The sequence below is a fragment of the Cynocephalus volans genome, chromosome X (genome assembly GCF_027409185.1).
Source record: "Cynocephalus volans isolate mCynVol1 chromosome X, mCynVol1.pri, whole genome shotgun sequence".
Classification (NCBI taxonomy): Eukaryota; Metazoa; Chordata; class Mammalia; order Dermoptera; family Cynocephalidae; genus Cynocephalus; species Cynocephalus volans.
In genome coordinates, this window is record NC_084478.1 from 27,534,322 (window position 1) to 27,551,755 (window position 17,434).

Below are 17,434 nucleotides of genomic sequence, written 5' to 3' on the forward strand. Positions count from 1 at the left end.
CAAACCCTTAAATTAACTGTAGTACCCAGACATTCTTCTAACTCTACCACCACAGGTGATCATTTAGTCATCCATTCATTCACCCAGTCAATAAATATTTACTGAGCACCTACTGTGTGGGTGGCACAATGGTACTAGGCATTGGGTATATAATGGCCCAGTATATACCATGGCCCCTGTTCCCCCTCGAGCTTACAGGCTAGGGAAAGCGATGATAGGTATTAAACAAGTAAACACAGACATGCAAGTGCTATGAAGGAAAACAGCAAGTGCAATGAAACTTTCAACAACCATAATTTCTACAGACTAAGTCACTAGGCACTTGCCATGTCAACTCTGCAATGTTTTTATATAACACTAGGTTATTATCTGCTGATTAGAATTAAGAAGTGTGAATGGGGGATAAACACAGAAGAGGGACAGAACTTTTATGAACTACCTTCTAGCTGCCAGTGGCTGTGCAGGCCATTTGCATACGGCACATCTTATTTAACCCTCACTACAGGCATCACCATCCTGGTTTACAGATGTGCACGCTCAGGCTTAAGGAGTTTCATTACCTTGGCAACATCATGTTGCTGGTAAGTGATTCAAACATCAAAGCATGTGTTCTTTCTATACCCCACAATGCCTCCCTATAAAACAGTGGTCTCGACCAGGGGCGATTTTGTCCCCTATGGGACATTTGGCAACGTTTGGAGTCACTTTTGGTTGGTACATTTGGAGAAGGGATGCTAGAGGCATCTAGTGGGTACAGACCAGGGATGTTGTTAAGCATCCTACAGTGCACAGGACAGCCCCTATCACAGAGAATTATCCAGCCCCAAATGTCAATAGTACCACAGTTGAAAAACCTGCTGTAAAGCAATAAACTCTGAATTTACCAAACATCATTTATTTTATCTACAAATATTTACATTCAAATAAACCCTGTCTTGTGGGGAGCTGCCCACGTTACACCGTAATCGCCATTACAAGATGGCGCCGGCCGACACTGACAATCGGCAAAAACAAGTCTAGAGCGCATGTGCTGGGAAATTCCCCGACCTCCAGTCTCTGCCTCTCCCGTGGCGTCATCTGGGCTGATGCACGACCGCCAGTCAGAGAGGGACACGTCCTAGGCGAGGGACAGTTTTCTAAAAAAGGGAACGGGCTTCTGTACTTGGGGTCTCCGCCCGATAAGCTTGTGCTCTGCCTCTCAAGACGCATTAAAGCTTTACTGCAGAAGGATCCTGTGTGTGCCGCGTCGTTCTTGCTGGCGAGACGGTTGCGCGGGACATCTGGTGCCGAAACCCGGGAGAAACTTGTGACATCGTCAGCACCTTCGGAGACCCCCTGGTGACAGGGAGGATTCAGAACTGCAGGAGGGTAAGTTCAGAGAGGTGTGTCTGTTCTTGGTCTGGGGTGAATTCGGTTAGATTACAAGGTTTTAGACTCATCCCTTGGTGTGGTCAGACTGACGTAGATACGCAGCTGCACCTGAGACCCGTGTGAGCCTCTCGTACATAAGGGAGCGGTGTGTCTCACAGCGCCTCCTAAAGCAGGGCGCATTATGGGTTCCACGCAGTCTATGGTTACCGCGTTAGAGGCTGTGCTGAGACAACGTGAGATCAAAGTAGGGGGCCGTGTACTCAGAAATTTTGTGAAAGAGGTAGATCGTGTGGCGCCATGGTATGCCTGTTCCGGCTCCCTAACCTTGAGCTCTTGGAACAAATTGGGCAAAGACCTTGACCGCAAGTACGCAGAGGGAGACCTACGTCAGGGCACCAAGACCATTTGGAAGTTCATTAAGAATTGTTTGGAGGATGAAGGCTGTAAACCGGTAGTGACAGAAGGACAAAATATATTAGAGGAAGTCCAAGACAGCATGTCAGAAACTGAACGGAGTGAGAGGATGGGTACCCGCAAAAGGAGAGACGTCTCCAAAAAGGTAAACGGCCCTCCCGGTAAGTCTGCTGACAAGGGAGTGAAAAAGAAAAAGGGCCCTCCCGGTAAGTCTGCTGACAAGGGAGTGAAAAAGAAAAAGGGCCCTCCCGGCGAGTCTGCTAACGAGGGAGAAAGTCAGCGCCCAAGTGATTTTCAGGAAAAAAGGGACAGCCTCTATCCCCTGAGGGAGCTGGGAGCCCTAAACTTAGGGGATTCGGGCTCTGATTCCCTCGGTCTTAGTGATGAGTCAGAACTAGAGGAAGAAGCGGCTAGATATGAGGAAGAGAGATATCACCCTGATGAATATTGGAGAAGTGACGCAGAAAGGTTAACGCGGCCGCCGCCCACGGCGCCGCCTCCCTATGCGTCACGCTCATCCGCCTTCTCGCTGATCCCTGAAAGGGTGAGGAAAAGACTGACCATGACCTTTCCGGTCTTTGAGACTTCCGAGGGAGGACGGGTCCATGCCCCTGTTGAGTTTACTCAGATTAAGGAGTTGGCAGATTCAGTTAGAAAGTATGGAGTCACGGCCAACTTCACCCTTACACAGCTTGACAGGCTGGCTATGACAGCACTGACGCCCGCAGACTGGCAAATGATTGCGAAGGCTGCCCTTACCAGTATGGGCCAATTTATAGAATGGAAGGCGCTTTGGTATGAGGCAGCCCAAACGCAGGCTAGAGCAAACGCTACGGCCCTAACACCTGAACAACAAGAATGGACTTTTGAGCTTTTGACAGGACAGGGTCGTTATGCGGCTAACCAATCTGCTTATCATTGGGGCGCATATGCTCAGATTTCCGGCACGGCTATTAGAGCCTGGAAGGCGCTCTCCAGGAGAGGAGGGCTCGATAATCAGCTTACAAAGATTATTCAGGGACCCCAGGAACCTTTTTCGGATTTCGTGGCTAGAATGACAGAGGCTGCAGGACGGATCTTTGGCGATCCTGAACAAGCCGCGCCACTCATAGAACAGCTTGTCTTCGAGCAGGCCACCCAAGAGTGCCGCACAGCCATAGCACCTAGGAAAAGTAAGGGGTTACAAGATTGGCTCCGGATCTGCAGGGAGCTTGGAGGACGCCTTACCAATGCTGGGCTGGCGGCTGCTATCTTACAATCACAGAGACAGCTAAAGCCGAAACCAGACAAGAGAGCTTGTTTTAAGTGCGGCCGGGTGGGACATTTAAAAAAGGACTGCCGAGCCCCAGATAGAGATGGAGCCTCCCTTTGCTCCCGCTGCAGCAAGGGATATCATAAAGCTAGTCAGTGTCGCTCCATCAGGGACATTAAGGGGCGGCTTCTTCCACCGCCAGAGGAACAACACAAAACAGATTCAAAAAACGTGAGGTCGGGCCCTCGTTCCCAGGGCCCTCAAAAGTATGGGAACAACAAAGTCCAGGGGGGAAAGAAAGAGGTCCTGTCGGAAGATACACAAGAGTGGACCTGCACGCCGCCTCCGACTTCCTATTGATGTCCCAGATGGGTATTCAACCGATCCCGGTGCGACCCATTGCTCCATTGTTGCCTGGTACAATGGGCCTCATTCTCGGTAGGGGGTCGCTCACCTTAAAAGGCCTGATTGTGTATCCAGGCTTGGTTGATCAAGGCCACACCCCAGACATTCAGGTGTTATGTTCATGTCCCGAGGGGGTCTTCTCTGTAAGTCAGGGAGACAGAATTGCACAACTTCTTCTCCTCCCGGACGACACCTCCCCCTGTGAGGCTAGAAAAAGGGAGATGGGCTCCTCCGGGCCAGACTCTGCATACCTAATTGTGTCCCTTAAAGAAAGGCCTAAATTGATGCTAAAAGTCAATGGAAAGATGTTTGAGGGCATAATGGACACAGGGGCTGATAAAAGTATTATATCTACTCACTGGTGGCCAAGGTCCTGGCCCACCATAGAGTCCTCACATACCTTACAAGGCCTTGGGTATCGATCTAGCCCGACAATCAGCTCTGCCGCCCTGTCCTGGGAGACATCAGAAGGGCAACAAGGATGGTTTACCCCATATGTCTTACCACTCCCGGTCAATCTCTGGGGAAGAGATATTTTAGAATACATGGGCCTAGTATTATCTAATCTTTACTCCCCACAAGCCCAACAGATGATGAAAAGCATGGGTTACAAACAAGGGAAAGGCTTGGGACGTGGAGAGCAAGGTAGGGTGGAGCCCATTTCCCCTGAAGGCAACCCTGGCAGGCAGGGCCTGGGTTTTTCCTAGGGGCCGTTGAGGGTTCTATGCCCATACCTTGGCTTACAGAGGAGGCGGTATGGGTTCCTCAATGGCCTCTGTCCTCTGAAAAATTAGAAGCTGCCACTAGGCTGGTAAATGAACAATTACAGCTTGGTCATTTGGAGCCCTCTACTTCACCATGGAATACTCCTATTTTTGTAATTAAGAAAAAATCAGGAAAATGGAGACTTCTCCACGATTTAAGAGCCATTAATGCACAGATGCGTGTGTTTGGCTCCCTTCAACGGGGCCTACCCCTGCTCTCTGCCCTGCCTAAACAATGGAAAATAATAATTATAGATATCAAAGATTGTTTTTTCTCCATACCTTTGTGTCCCCAAGATAGACAGAGGTTTGCCTTTACTGTGCCAGCTGTTAATCATTCTGAGCCTGATAAGAGATTTCAATGGAAGGTCTTGCCTCAGGGCATGGCTAATAGCCCTACCATGTGTCAGTTATATGTCCAATTAGCCCTTGAACCTATTAGAAAACAATTTCCATCCTTGCTTTTGATCCATTATATGGATGACGTTTTAATGTGCCACAAACATCTAGAGACTCTACAGAGGGCATATCCAATTTTGCTCAAGACATTAGAGCAATGGGGACTTCACATTGCTACAGAAAAGGTCCAAGTTACTGGAATTGGCTTGTTTTTGGGATCGGTTATTCATCCTGATAAAATAGTCCCTCAAAAATTACAGATTCGTAGAGATCATTTACATACTTTAAATGATTTTCAAAAGTTATTGGGAGATATAAATTGGCTGAGACCATTTTTAAAAATCCCCTCTGCTGAGTTAAAACCTCTGTTTGACGTATTGGAAGGGGACTCTCATATCTCCTCCCCGAGAGTATTAACTCCTGCAGCAGATCAAGCCTTACAGGTGGTTGAAAGTGCCTTACAAAATGCTCAGTTACAGCGCATTGATGAAACAAAACCTTTTGATTTATGTGTTTTTAAAACTATGCACTTACCAACAGCTGTTTTATGGCAAAATGGGCCTTTATTATGGGTCCATCCCAATGCGTCTCCTGCTAAGATTATTGATTGGTATCCCGACGCAGTGGCTCGACTTGCACTCCGTGGGCTAAAAACAGCTATTATTCATTTTGGAAGAGAGCCCCAGATGTTGATAGTCCCTTATACAACTACTCAAGTTCAAACATTAGCTGCTACTTCAAATGATTGGGCCGTGTTGGTCACCTCGTTTACAGGACAGATTGATAATCACTATCCAAAACATCCCATCCTTCAATTTGCCTTAAGCCAAGCCATTGTGTTCCCACACATAATATCTCAAAAACCACTTGCCAATGGGGTTGTGGTGTATACAGATGGGTCAAAAACTGGTGTAGGGGCCTATGTAACTAATAGTAAAATAGTCTCCAAACAATTTAATGAAACCTCACCCCAAGTTGTAGAATGTCTAGTGGTACTAGAAGTCCTCAGGGCCTTCCCGGGCCCGCTTAACATTGTGTCGGATTCCTCCTATGTGGTTAATGCCGTTAAAGTTCTTGAAGTGGCTGGAATTATTAAGCCTTCTAGCAAGCTTGCTCACATCTTCCGCCTGATTCAATCCACCCTTTTTAATAGAAGCTTCCCTGTATATATAACACATATTAGAGCTCATTCGGGCCTTCCTGGTCCAATGTCTCGTGGGAACGACCTAGCAGATCAGGCTACAAGGGTCATGGCGGTTGTCCTTTCCCCTCAATTAGAGTTAGCAAAAGAATTTCATAATCAATTTCATGTGACAGCTGAAACCTTGCGCCGCCGATTTGCCTTAACGAGAAGAGAAGCTAGGGAGATAGTTACCCAATGCCAAAATTGTTGCCAGTTCCTGCCTGCTCCCTGTGTAGGGGTTAATCCACGAGGAATCCGACCACTACAGATCTGGCAAATGGATGTTACTCATGTCTCTTCTTTTGGAAGACTTCAGTACCTACATGTTTCTATTGATACATGTTCTGGCATCATGTTTGCCACACCCTTAACAGGGGAAAAGGCCTCACATGTAATTCAACACTGCCTCGAGGCGTGGAGTTCTTGGGGTAAACCCAAGATCCTTAAGACAGATAATGGGCCAGCCTATACCTCTCAAAAGTTTCAACAGTTCTGCCGCCAGATGGATGTAACTCATCTGACTGGTCTCCCATATAATCCTCAAGGACAAGGTATTGTTGAGCGTGCACATCGCACTCTCAAGTCCTATTTTATCAAACAAAAAGGGGGAGTCGAGGAGGCTCTACCCTCAGTACCGAGAGTGGCCGTCTCCATGGCACTCTTCACCCTTAATTTTTTGAATCTTGATGCTCAAGGCCGTACTGCGGCTGAGCGTCATTGCTTAGAGTCAGATACACCAAAACAAATGGTCAAATGGAAGGATGTGTTAACAGGACAATGGAAAGGACCGGATCCTATTTTGATAAGATCCAGGGGAGCTGTTTGTGTTTTTCCGCAGGGGGAAGAGAATCCTTTCTGGGTCCCAGAAAGACTGACCAGGACAATCTTGGAATCGACGCAAGATGACGTGCCCACCAGGACAGAGGAGCCTCCTAACCCTGATGATACTGCACCAGGTCATATTTGCTATGGGGGACCCACGTTGGGGGATCCTGACGGTGTTCCCCCTGCCAATGCCACTCCACCATGATGCACAATTATTCCCTCGATTTTTCAGTACTAATAAGACTCTAGATCTACCTTACTTGCCTCTAGATGAGGAGGTAGCTGGTATCGGGAAGGATAGGAATATCACTCTTGAGGGTAGTCTTTGTTTCCTGCTGGTTTCCAATCGATCTTTATCAGAGCATCCTTGTATAAAATTGTATAATCAAACTGCAGCTTGGTTTGACAGCCCAAAAACTAGGCCGGGTCAGTCCAATGCCACTTGGATATCTGGAATTTGGCCCGCGTTTGAGCCCAAAGGGAATGGCACTATTCCTTCACAACCAAAATGGACCCCATTTTGCCGGGGGACCAGATTAGAAGGGGATACCCCACCCTGGACGGGCTGTCAGTCTAAAAAAGACAGGGTGGGCGAAAAAAGACAGATTTACCTTTTCCCCTTATATGGGCACCCAGTTTAATGCGACCTTTTCAGGCCTCAATTGGACATATCAAAATCCTACGATGGCGGCCTATTCTAACCCATTTAATGTCTGGCTGCTATGTGGAGTAAATGGCAGCTGCACGGATCTGTCACCGTTTGCTTTTCTTAAAGGAGGAAGCTGGGGGCATGCCACCTTTGAGTGGAATACGTCCGAGACTTTTGAGTCTTCTGTTTCTGTCCAAAGGTACGGACAAAATACGTCTGTACCATCGACACCAGTCTGCCTTTTCCCCCCTTTCGTGTTTATTTTAGTTCAGGATGCAGTACAGGAAAATCAGATTACTTGCACCAATGAATCCTGCTTTTATGCACAGTGTTGGAATGCTACTGGGTTTAAATTGGCTGTGGTTGCTCGAATGCCTAGGTGGGTTCCCGTTCCTGTGGAAGCCCCTAATGCTATGTCCTTATTCAGGCAAAAGAGGGATTTTGGTTTCACCGCAGCCATTGTTACCGCTGTCTCCTTGGCGGCAGCTGCAGCCACAGCTGCGGCTGTGTCTTTGGGCACCACGGTCCAGACTGCCTCCACATTGAATAATTTGTCTTCTTCTGTGGCCCAGGCCCTGAACACACAAACTGCAATAAATTCTCAGTTAAGGGGAGGATTGATGGTGGTCAATCAAAGGGTAGATTTAGTCCAAGAACAAATAGAGGTTCTATGGCAAATTGCACAACTGGGATGTCAATGGAAATATTCAGGATTATGTGTAACTAGCATCCAATATGAAAATTATACCAGGGCAGCAAACTTGTCTCATCGCTTGTCTGAGTATCTTTTAGGAAACTGGACAGGAGACTTTGACGGCCTGATGCGGGACCTGCGCTCTGCCATCGTGGCTGTGAATTCGACAAGAGTGGATGCCTCTTTTGCAGCTGGATTGTCCTCCTGGATCACAACTGCTATGTCACATTTCAAGGAATGGGTGGGGGTGGGATTGTTTGGGGCGGCCCTTTGCTGTGGACTAGTGTTCCTTCTGTGGCTGGTCTGTAGGCTGAAAGCCCAAACACAAAGAGACAAGGTGGTCGTTGCCCAAGCACTTGTGGCTCTGGAGCAAGGAGCCAATCCCGATATTTGGCTATCTATGCTCAAAGACTAGTCCCCCCTCTTTTCGGCTGGCCTCCCTGAAAAACTGATCAGTGGGGTTCGCCCTGGCTCGTGCTGGCCCACAATTCACAATTCAGAGTCCGCTCCAGTAGATCCAGAGACGGGCAACTTCCCCCCAGACGTGTGCCGACCTAAGACATGGTGCCTGGTGGCGATAGGGTTAACCTTTGACGGGTAAGGTCACGGCCTGAGGTGGGTCGACCTAAGACAGGACTACTGGCTAGACATGTTGTGGCCAATGAGCTTGCTCCAGCCTCTTAATGTAATAAGAAAGGGGGAGATGTGGGGAGCTGCCCACGTTACACCGTAATCGCCATTACAAGATGGCGCCGGCCGACACTGACAATCGGCAAAAACAAGTCTAGAGCGCATGTGCTGGGAAATTCCCCGACCTCCAGTCTCTGCCTCTCCCGTGGCGTCATCTGGGCTGATGCACGACCGCCAGTCAGAGAGGGACACGTCCTAGGCGAGGGACAGTTTTCTAAAAAAGGGAACGGGCTTCTGTACTTGGGGTCTCCGCCCCGATAAGCTTGTGCTCTGCCTCTCAAGACGCATTAAAGCTTTACTGCAGAAGGATCCTGTGTGTGCCGCGTCGTTCTTGCTGGCGAGACGGTTGCGCGGGACACTGTCTCATTCAAAATAGTCATATCAGAGGGCCATATACTTATTCCAACAATGTTCTTGTGCTAACAGCACTTCTATGAACTTCTTTATGAATTTCCTTCAGAGCCAAAGGTATGTTATTTTAAATATCTTCTGTGATAGCAATCTCTATATTTTGTTAGTAGATCTGATATTTGGAAATGGTCAAAAGTTATCCCTCAAACCTGGTAAAAATATAGGTAATCAAGCTACACAGTAATAGTAACAGCCATAGCCAAGCACCTGCTTCGAGGCAGGGGTACTCCAAGTAATACTTAGTACATGGTAGATCCTAGTATCTCATTTTAGAGAAGAAGGAGGATTTTAGAGAAGTATCTCATTTATTCTTCAGGAGGTTGAGTGGCTTGACCACGGCCCGGCCATAACACTTAAGTATAGGAGCTGGAATTCACACCCAGATCTGTCAATCTTCAAAACCCACCAGAATGATAGTGATTTCCTAAGTGCCTTGTAAGCTCGCTCTTAAGACAATGAAAAAAATCCCCTCCTCACTGGCACCATAATATTCTGCATAATGGGAGCATTGTCAAAATAAATGCAGAGCAAATCAGTGCAAGTAGTTTGAAGAGAACAAGGCTGCTTGTCTGTGTGAGTTCAAGTGTATGCACATGTGTGTAATACATACACACATGATTGTATTTTTTCAATCATCCATTAACTTCAGTCACACCTCATAAGCTCTCCCCTTTACACATGGCCCTTCCACTGACACATAAATAAGTCAGTAATTAAGGGGGTGAAGGACAAAAAGGAGGGAACCAAAGAAGGAAGTACACAGAAAAGAAAGATACTGTAAGCTCAAGGAGGCCAGTGAGGCGGAGGGAGCACAGAGGGAAGTGCTAAGTCCTTTGGGTAAATATTTTTCAAAAAGAAAATGTGTTACTGGCAAGGCTACTGCCCAGAAAATAAGGAGAGTTCATTTCTTAGGAAAAAAAATGCAACTGGATTTTTGCTATAAAAAGTATATATTATGGCAATGATCTCATGGATATGACATTGAAATCGCAGGCAACAGAAGCAAAAATAAGACAAATGGAACTACATCAAACTGAAAACCTTTCACGCATCAAAGGACACAATCAACTGAGTGAAAAGGCAACCTATGGGAGAAAATATTTGCAAAATCATATCTGATCAGGAGTTAATATCCAGAATATATAAAGAACTCCTACAATTCAACAACAACAAAATAATCGAATAACCTGATTAAAAAATGGGCAAAGGACTTGAACAGACATTTCTCCAAAGATGATATACAAATGGCCAACAAGCATGTGAAAAGATGCGCAATATCACTAATCATCAGAGGAATGCAAATCAAAATTACAATGAGACATCATCTCACATCCATTAGAAAGGCTGTTACTTAAAAAAAAAAACACAAAATAAGTGTTGGCGAGGATTAGAGAAATTGTACACTGCTGGGAGGAGTGTGAAATGGTGCAGCCACTATGAAAGACACTATGGAGGTTTCTTAAATTAAAAAATAGAACTACCATATGATCCAGCAATCCTAAATCTGGGTATACATCCAAAAGAATTGAAAGCAGGATCTTGAGGGATACTTGCACACCCCCATTCATAGCAGCAGTATTCACAACAGCCAAGAGGTGGAAGCAACCCAATATCCATCGATGGATAAACAAATGTGTATATCCATACAATGAAATATCATTCAGTCTGAAAAAGTGCGAAAATTCTGATACGAACTACAACACAGATGAGCCCCGAGGGCATTATGCTAAATGAAATAAGCCAGTCACAAAAAGACAAATACTGTACGACTCCACTTACATGAGGTATCTAGAGTAGTCAAATTAACAGAGACAGAAAGTAGAATGGGGGTTTCCAGGGACTGGGACAAGGGGGAAATAGGGAGTTGTCATTTAATGGGTACAGGGTTTCATATTTGCAAGATAAAAAATTCTAGAGATCTGTTTCACGATAATGTGAATACATTGAACACTACTGAACCGTATGCTTAAAAATGGTTAAGAAGGTAGATTGTATGTTGCATGTTTTTTTTTTTTTAACCACAATAAAAACCAAACCAAAAGAAAAGTATGCATTATGAAAGCAGTTTCAATATTCAGCTACCATCTAATATTCTCATCACATATGACAGACCAGGACATATAAAGGGACAGCCCAATAATTTTAAGTGGAGGTCCGCAGCTTGTTTTGGTTGCCCTTCAGGCAAACAAAATGTAAGCTAAAGCCTTCTGGGAAGGGTTTAATTGATTATGCCGTGATAATATTAACATTAGCTTTAAAAATTAGTGTATGTAGCACACTGTGCTAAAATGACGAAGTTCTAGTCCCAGATCTCTTACTGATCACCTGTTATATTTTAGGCCTTTGACCTTTCTCTGTCTTCCCTTCTTCCTCCTCTCTAAAATAAACAGTTTGGACTAGATGATTCCAAGTTGGCAGATTTTATTATTTTCTTCACTACTGGGAAAGCAACAACAAATATATTTCCTTCTTTTGCAACATGCTTTCAGGTACCTGGACACAATGCACTATAAAAGTGCAAAGATGTCATCATTTTTGTACTTTTGACAAACATGCAATAAAGAATGGCTACTTATATAAACATAAATTAAGATGGCAGGATCGAACAGTGAACATAAACAGAAGACACAAAAGGAGGCTGATGGCAGCGCAAAGATGACGAGCCCACACCACCCTCCTAAGAACATGTGTCCCTCCACCCCAGCAGTAAGGCTCAGGTGACTGCTGTAGGTTCAGGACCAAGCTTGCAGACCCTCTGGTATGGGCTGGATTCAATCATACATTTCTAGGGTCTGCAGGGCATCCTCCTCTCTCTAGCGCTCCCCTTATTTATAGAATGACACACCAGATGTTCCAATAAATGTGTCATGCATCCAGCTGGCCCTCCACTTGCTGAGTAATTCAATGAGGTAAATTGTGCTGGAGTTGGTGGTCTTGACGCACAGATGCAGGAAGTGGAACATGACTGTGTGCCTTCTATTTTGCAATAGGCAAGTTTTGTTTTGTTTTTAACTTAAGGGCTTTGATTCTGATATTCTCCTTCTGGATCATTCTTCTGCCCACTGGCTGGATTCCTGGTCAGACTATTCTGACTGCATTAATTTATCTAGTCCTGTCTGTAAAAGCAACAGCAAATAAAAATTGCTCATAAAGGATTCCATGCCACTGAGAGGCAAGCAGTTTAACTGCTCAGTGGAAATTTGAAATAGCCTTGGATGGGCTTCTGAATGCAGTGAAGTGAAAGATCTCAGGAAAAGCTGGCTGGCTCTAGCCAGCTTTCTCACTAACAGGAGTCCTTACCATCTGAAAATCAAATGTCACCCATTACTGCCAAACTTTAGTAACTACTTAATGACCATGATTCGCTCTACTTCCTAAGAGTTAAAGGTCAACTGTAAGGCAGGAAAAATCTTTTGTCCATCAGTATTTTCCCCTTTACAGATACAAGGTGATGCCATAAACTTCCTCAAAACTGTACATAATGCCAAATCCTATTGAGACTATGCTGACAGCTGGCTAAGTCAAACCTAAAGCAAAAATGTGACATTTAGGATCGGGTTGCACATACAAATGAAGGAAATACTGCAATTCTATAGAAAATCCCTAGTTTGTGGGGAAAAACAAGGTTTTCAGCATTGAGGATCCTGCTTGGCCTACAGTACAGAGCCACTGTCTAATAGGAGGCAATCAGACCAGAAGGGAAAGATCTGCCCGAGAGAAACGTGGCTCTCTGGCATGCAATCTTGGCCATTCTGCTTGGATCACCTCATCCTGCCACACCCATTGCTCTCGGATATCGATTTTCCAAAAGAAATGTGTCCATATGTATACAAAAAACATGCACATGAATGTTCATAGCAGCACTGTACTTAGTATCCCTAAACTGGGAACAACCTAAAGGTCCAGAAGCAGTAAACTAGATAAATAAATAGTGACATATCCATACAATGGAATACTCTACAGCAATGAGAATGAATGAACTACTGATACAACAGCATAGCTAAATCTCATGAGTATGAGTATGACGGTATTTGTGCATGTATATCCATTTATCAAACCCATCAAATTATATACGTAAGATCTGTGCATTTCACTGACTGCAAATTTTACCTCGATTTAAAGAGAGGAAGATGTGACCTCTTATGTGTTACGAGCCTCCCGAAGCTATGCGCTCCTGTTTTGCTGCTGTTCTGCAGATGCTGCCAGGGGCAGGTCAATAATCTGTAGCCTAATCCAGCTGTTGAAGCAAAGCAGAGCCTCTGAAACTGGGAAATCAGACATAAGAATCCTCTAAGTTAGCTCACCTCTAACTCTCTGGCTCTTAAGCCAATTTAAGTACTTCCCCAGAGTGCTGTGCTTTATGATTCGACATGACTAATTCCCGGCTCAAGCAGAGGACAGGCCCAGCAGGGAATGTATCTGTGCATGGTTCTCACAGTATTCACCTAATGCTGCTCCTCTTCCTAAATATTATCAATGGAGAAAAGGAGACTATAGAGCTAAGATATTTAGGCACCTGGGATTTTGTGAGGTTGAATGTGGCAAACTCCTAGTTATCCTCCAAATCCACAGTAGCCAAGTTTGGATGGAGACATGGCCACCTAGCTAGAGACTAAATTTTCCGGCTTCCCTTGCAGCTACTTGGGGTCATGTGACTGAGTTCTCACCAACAGAATGTGAGTAGAGGTGGCATATATAAATTCTACTTGCTTTAAAGGAAATCACTTCCCCCCCGCCCACACCAGCATTTCATAGGCTGGACCTAGCTTGAACTATGCAGGTAAAGACAACCTCTTGGGAGATGAAAGAGCCACAAAATGGTTGGATGCTAAGTTCCTGAACAGCTCCTAGAGTAGTGCTGTGCCACTAGCCTGATCCACTAACCTCTAGACTGCTATGTAAAAGAGAAATGTCAGTCTTAATTAAATCATTGCACCTGGGGTCTCTTTGTTATAGCATCTTAGCTAATACCCCTGGCACTTAAGATTTTGAGGCTTTGGTCTCCAGGCAGAGATTTCCAAGTTTCACACACTCTACTTAGCTCAGCAATTTGAATTGCCAAGTTCATATTATATTAGTATATAAAGACAGCACCCTCTTTTCCTATCATACGACGTTAATCGTGTTGTTTAAACTAGACCCTCGCCCCCAGTCTACAAGATACTATTAACTCATTTTTGTACACAAGGTCCTTTCAAGACACGGTCCCACCTCCATGCTTAGTCTCATTGCCTGCATTTGCTTCACCTGCATCTCATGTTCTAGTCACACTGGATGTTCCTTGAACGTGCTTTGCACATGAAGAACTCTATACTCACACTTCTGGTCTGGCCAAATGCAATGGTCTTTGCACCATCCCCCCATCCCCTACTCTCTCCCATCTACGAGGTAATAAAATTAAGTCTTCAACACCCAGAAAACCCCCAGGCAGAAAGACTCCCTCCCTCTGCTATACTTCCATAGCACTATAGACAAACCTTCATTAAGCTGTTTATCACCCTAAGTTATTAGGATTTATTTATGTGTCTGATCTCACAACTAGAATATATGTTCCAAAGACAAAGTCCCTGAGGACAAAGACCGTGCCTTGCCCATCTTCATAACCCTGGCATTTAGCACATGTCCTGGCTCAAACCTGATGAGCTGAAATGAAAGAAGGAAGCAGAATTCAACAGGTGACATGTTTCAAAACTATATGGACATTATCATTCTTACCGATTCAGTGCAAATACATAGTGGAATTTAATATTATGCTGATCGGCCAAATCACACGTAGGCAGCATCTCCAGTGTTTCAACCAGCTTCACCATCGCATCATAGTCCTGTTGGCAAGAGGTCCCAAGATGAGAAAGAGAGAAAACATAGCTCTTCACAGATTTTCCTGAATAGTTATTAACATAAAACAGCCTCAGCACATAAAGACAAGCCTTTTCTTACAGAAGGTATTAGTGAAGTTACTCGTAGCTTTTAATAGAACACAAAAAAGATCAGAAAACAAGAAGGATAAGAGAGAGATGGACGAGAAGGAATCCCTGCTGTCAAAGGGCACAAAGTGATCCAGGGAAATGGGTTTAAATCCAAAGGCAACAAAAGAAAGGCAATGAGCCCAACAGCCAGGAAAAAGCTGCCTTGTTTTGCACATAGGAGAATTAATGCCACCTGCAGAGCGGGGTGTTAAAATGAGCTGAACACATACAGACAAGAAAACTTACAGTCAACTTCCCATGTAAATCCCAGTCCTTCCTATTTTGCCAGAATCAAACTAACTTAAACCAGGATTTCTCAACCTCAGCACTATTGACATTTTGTGACTGGGTCGTTCTCTGTTGTGGGACTGTCCTGTGCACTGTAGGATATTCAGCAGCGTTCTTGGCCTCAACCCACTAGAATCCAGTAGCACTCCCCGGTCCCCTCAGTTTTGACCACCAAAAATGTCTCCAGAAACTGCCAAGTGTCCCTGGGTTGAGAACCACTGCTCTAAACTCTGCATAATTACCCAGGGAAAAATTGCTACCATGTTTGTCTCAGCTGGGTCCCCTCCTAGCAGCACCACCTGTTGCCTTTTCAGCCAGGCTTAGACTCCTTGGTACTGGCCAACTCGCTGCCAGCCAGCTTTGGCAGTGGAGGGCTTCCTTCCCACTGCAATCCCATGCCTGTCTTGTGGCTCTGCACCTTGACACTGCTGCCCCGAGAGAGAGAAGGCAGTGTATTCCAGGAATCTCCTGGCTCCCCTTTGAGCCTAAGAGTCCCACCAATGGAAGGTTATGAAAAGAAGGGATGCATGAAGTCAGGAAAGAAAGAAGCCAGCAGCTCAAGGGAAGAAAGACTTCAAGAAAGTCTTTCTCACCATCTTGTCCCATGGGGCATGATTTAATCATTATCCTAATCCCTAGTAGCATCTGCTATGAAAATCAGATGCATCTACTTATCACTAGGGGCAGGAGTTCCTTAGTGGTTGACTTTGTTCTTGGTCCAGGTCATAAGTGGATGCCTCCACCATTTGGCTTTAAAGGCCTGTGGCCAACATCCTCCAACAAGGCTTTGTAGAATTCTACAAAGTAAGTACCTTACTCTACAAGTAATGTACATTACCCTGTGCTCCTTCAAAGAGAAGGGAGGCAAGACTCCTTCAGAAATGGCTCAATTGCATTAAAATTGGTGGAAGGAAATGCTCGATTTCTGTCATGGTACCACACCCCACAAGCTCTGTCTTAAGAACTCTCCAGTAGCTTCTGGAGCTTGTCTTAGAGTAAACCCCTGCATTCCCTGGGTCATGGATGTGCCTCTGCCACTCCTGTTCTCCCTGTCACCGATGAGTGGTGGTAAACAAAGAAGTGACAAGGCCTAAAGGAAGTAGCATAGCAGAGGCTAAGAACAAGAACAGAGCCAGTCGGCCTCAATTTGAATCCTGACCTCACCAACTGCTGTATGACCTGGGACAAGTAACTTCTCTGTGGGGATAATCAGAGCAGACATACTCCACAGGGTGGTTGACAGGATTAAATGAATTAGGATTTACAAAGGACTTAGAACAATGCCTAGCATAAAGTGCATATAAGCGGTTAAATTCTCAGTTCCTTGACACTAAGCAGTCCCATATATGAGATCTCTTGTTGGCGTGGTCATATCAGCCCCGATGTGACAAAACTTTCTCCAAAATTTCCACTGCAACGGATAAGCTGGATGACCTATGACCTAGCCACATACCTATCTGTCTATAAAACATTCATCTAGTATAAGAGTACTTCATAGGAGGAGTCCCTCATGCCAAGGCAGAACTCGGCATATGCTAGCCTCGGCTAGGTGTATTCCATACCTGGATATCACGGTAGGACAAGAGTAAATTAATGATGATGTCTGAGGTCAGAACCTCTGTATTGTCCATGCGGAGTTTGATCCGAGCCAGCTCCTTCGCCAGTTCATCGCCCTGGTATTTCTCTCTGGCTTTCCGGATGTCATTTAACAAGGTTTCTTTGTAATAAGCACTGGAGAGGGAAACACAAGAACCTCCAGTCACATCTACAAGCATCCAGGACTCTCTTCACATTTTACAGAAACTACCCAGGAAATGATGAATAGAAATCAGTTCATCATAACCTTGAAAATATTTTCTTTTTTTTTTTTTCTTCAAAGCTGACCCCATCTGTATTCGGACAACATGCAGGACTTGCTACCCAACCCAATCCACTTCCTCTGGTATTTCCAAACATATAGAGGGCAAGAAGGTACCTTATTGGAATATTTATTGTTCCCACTAACAATTATCACAAAGCCAAAAAGAATTCCAAAAGCCATAGAACACATATGAGAACTTCTTTAAAATGAATTTCTCTATCAGGTGTCCCCAGTTAGTAGTCACAAAGCTTTCCCCAGCTGA

The 17,434-nt window shown here is 45.0% G+C and overlaps 1 protein-coding gene across 1 annotated transcript in view; it reads right to left on the reverse strand.

Moving 5' to 3' along the window:
• Positions 1 to 17,434, reverse strand: part of MAP3K15 (mitogen-activated protein kinase kinase kinase 15) — a 123,181-nt gene that overhangs the window by 59,041 nt on the left and 46,706 nt on the right. Inside the window, exons 5-6 of the mRNA XM_063084515.1 lie at positions 16,874 to 17,042; positions 14,773 to 14,879 (exon numbers count right to left, since the gene is read on the reverse strand). Of these exons, the coding sequence (XP_062940585.1) occupies positions 14,773 to 14,879; positions 16,874 to 17,042 (276 nt within the window). The remainder of the gene's footprint in view (positions 1 to 14,772; positions 14,880 to 16,873; positions 17,043 to 17,434) is intronic.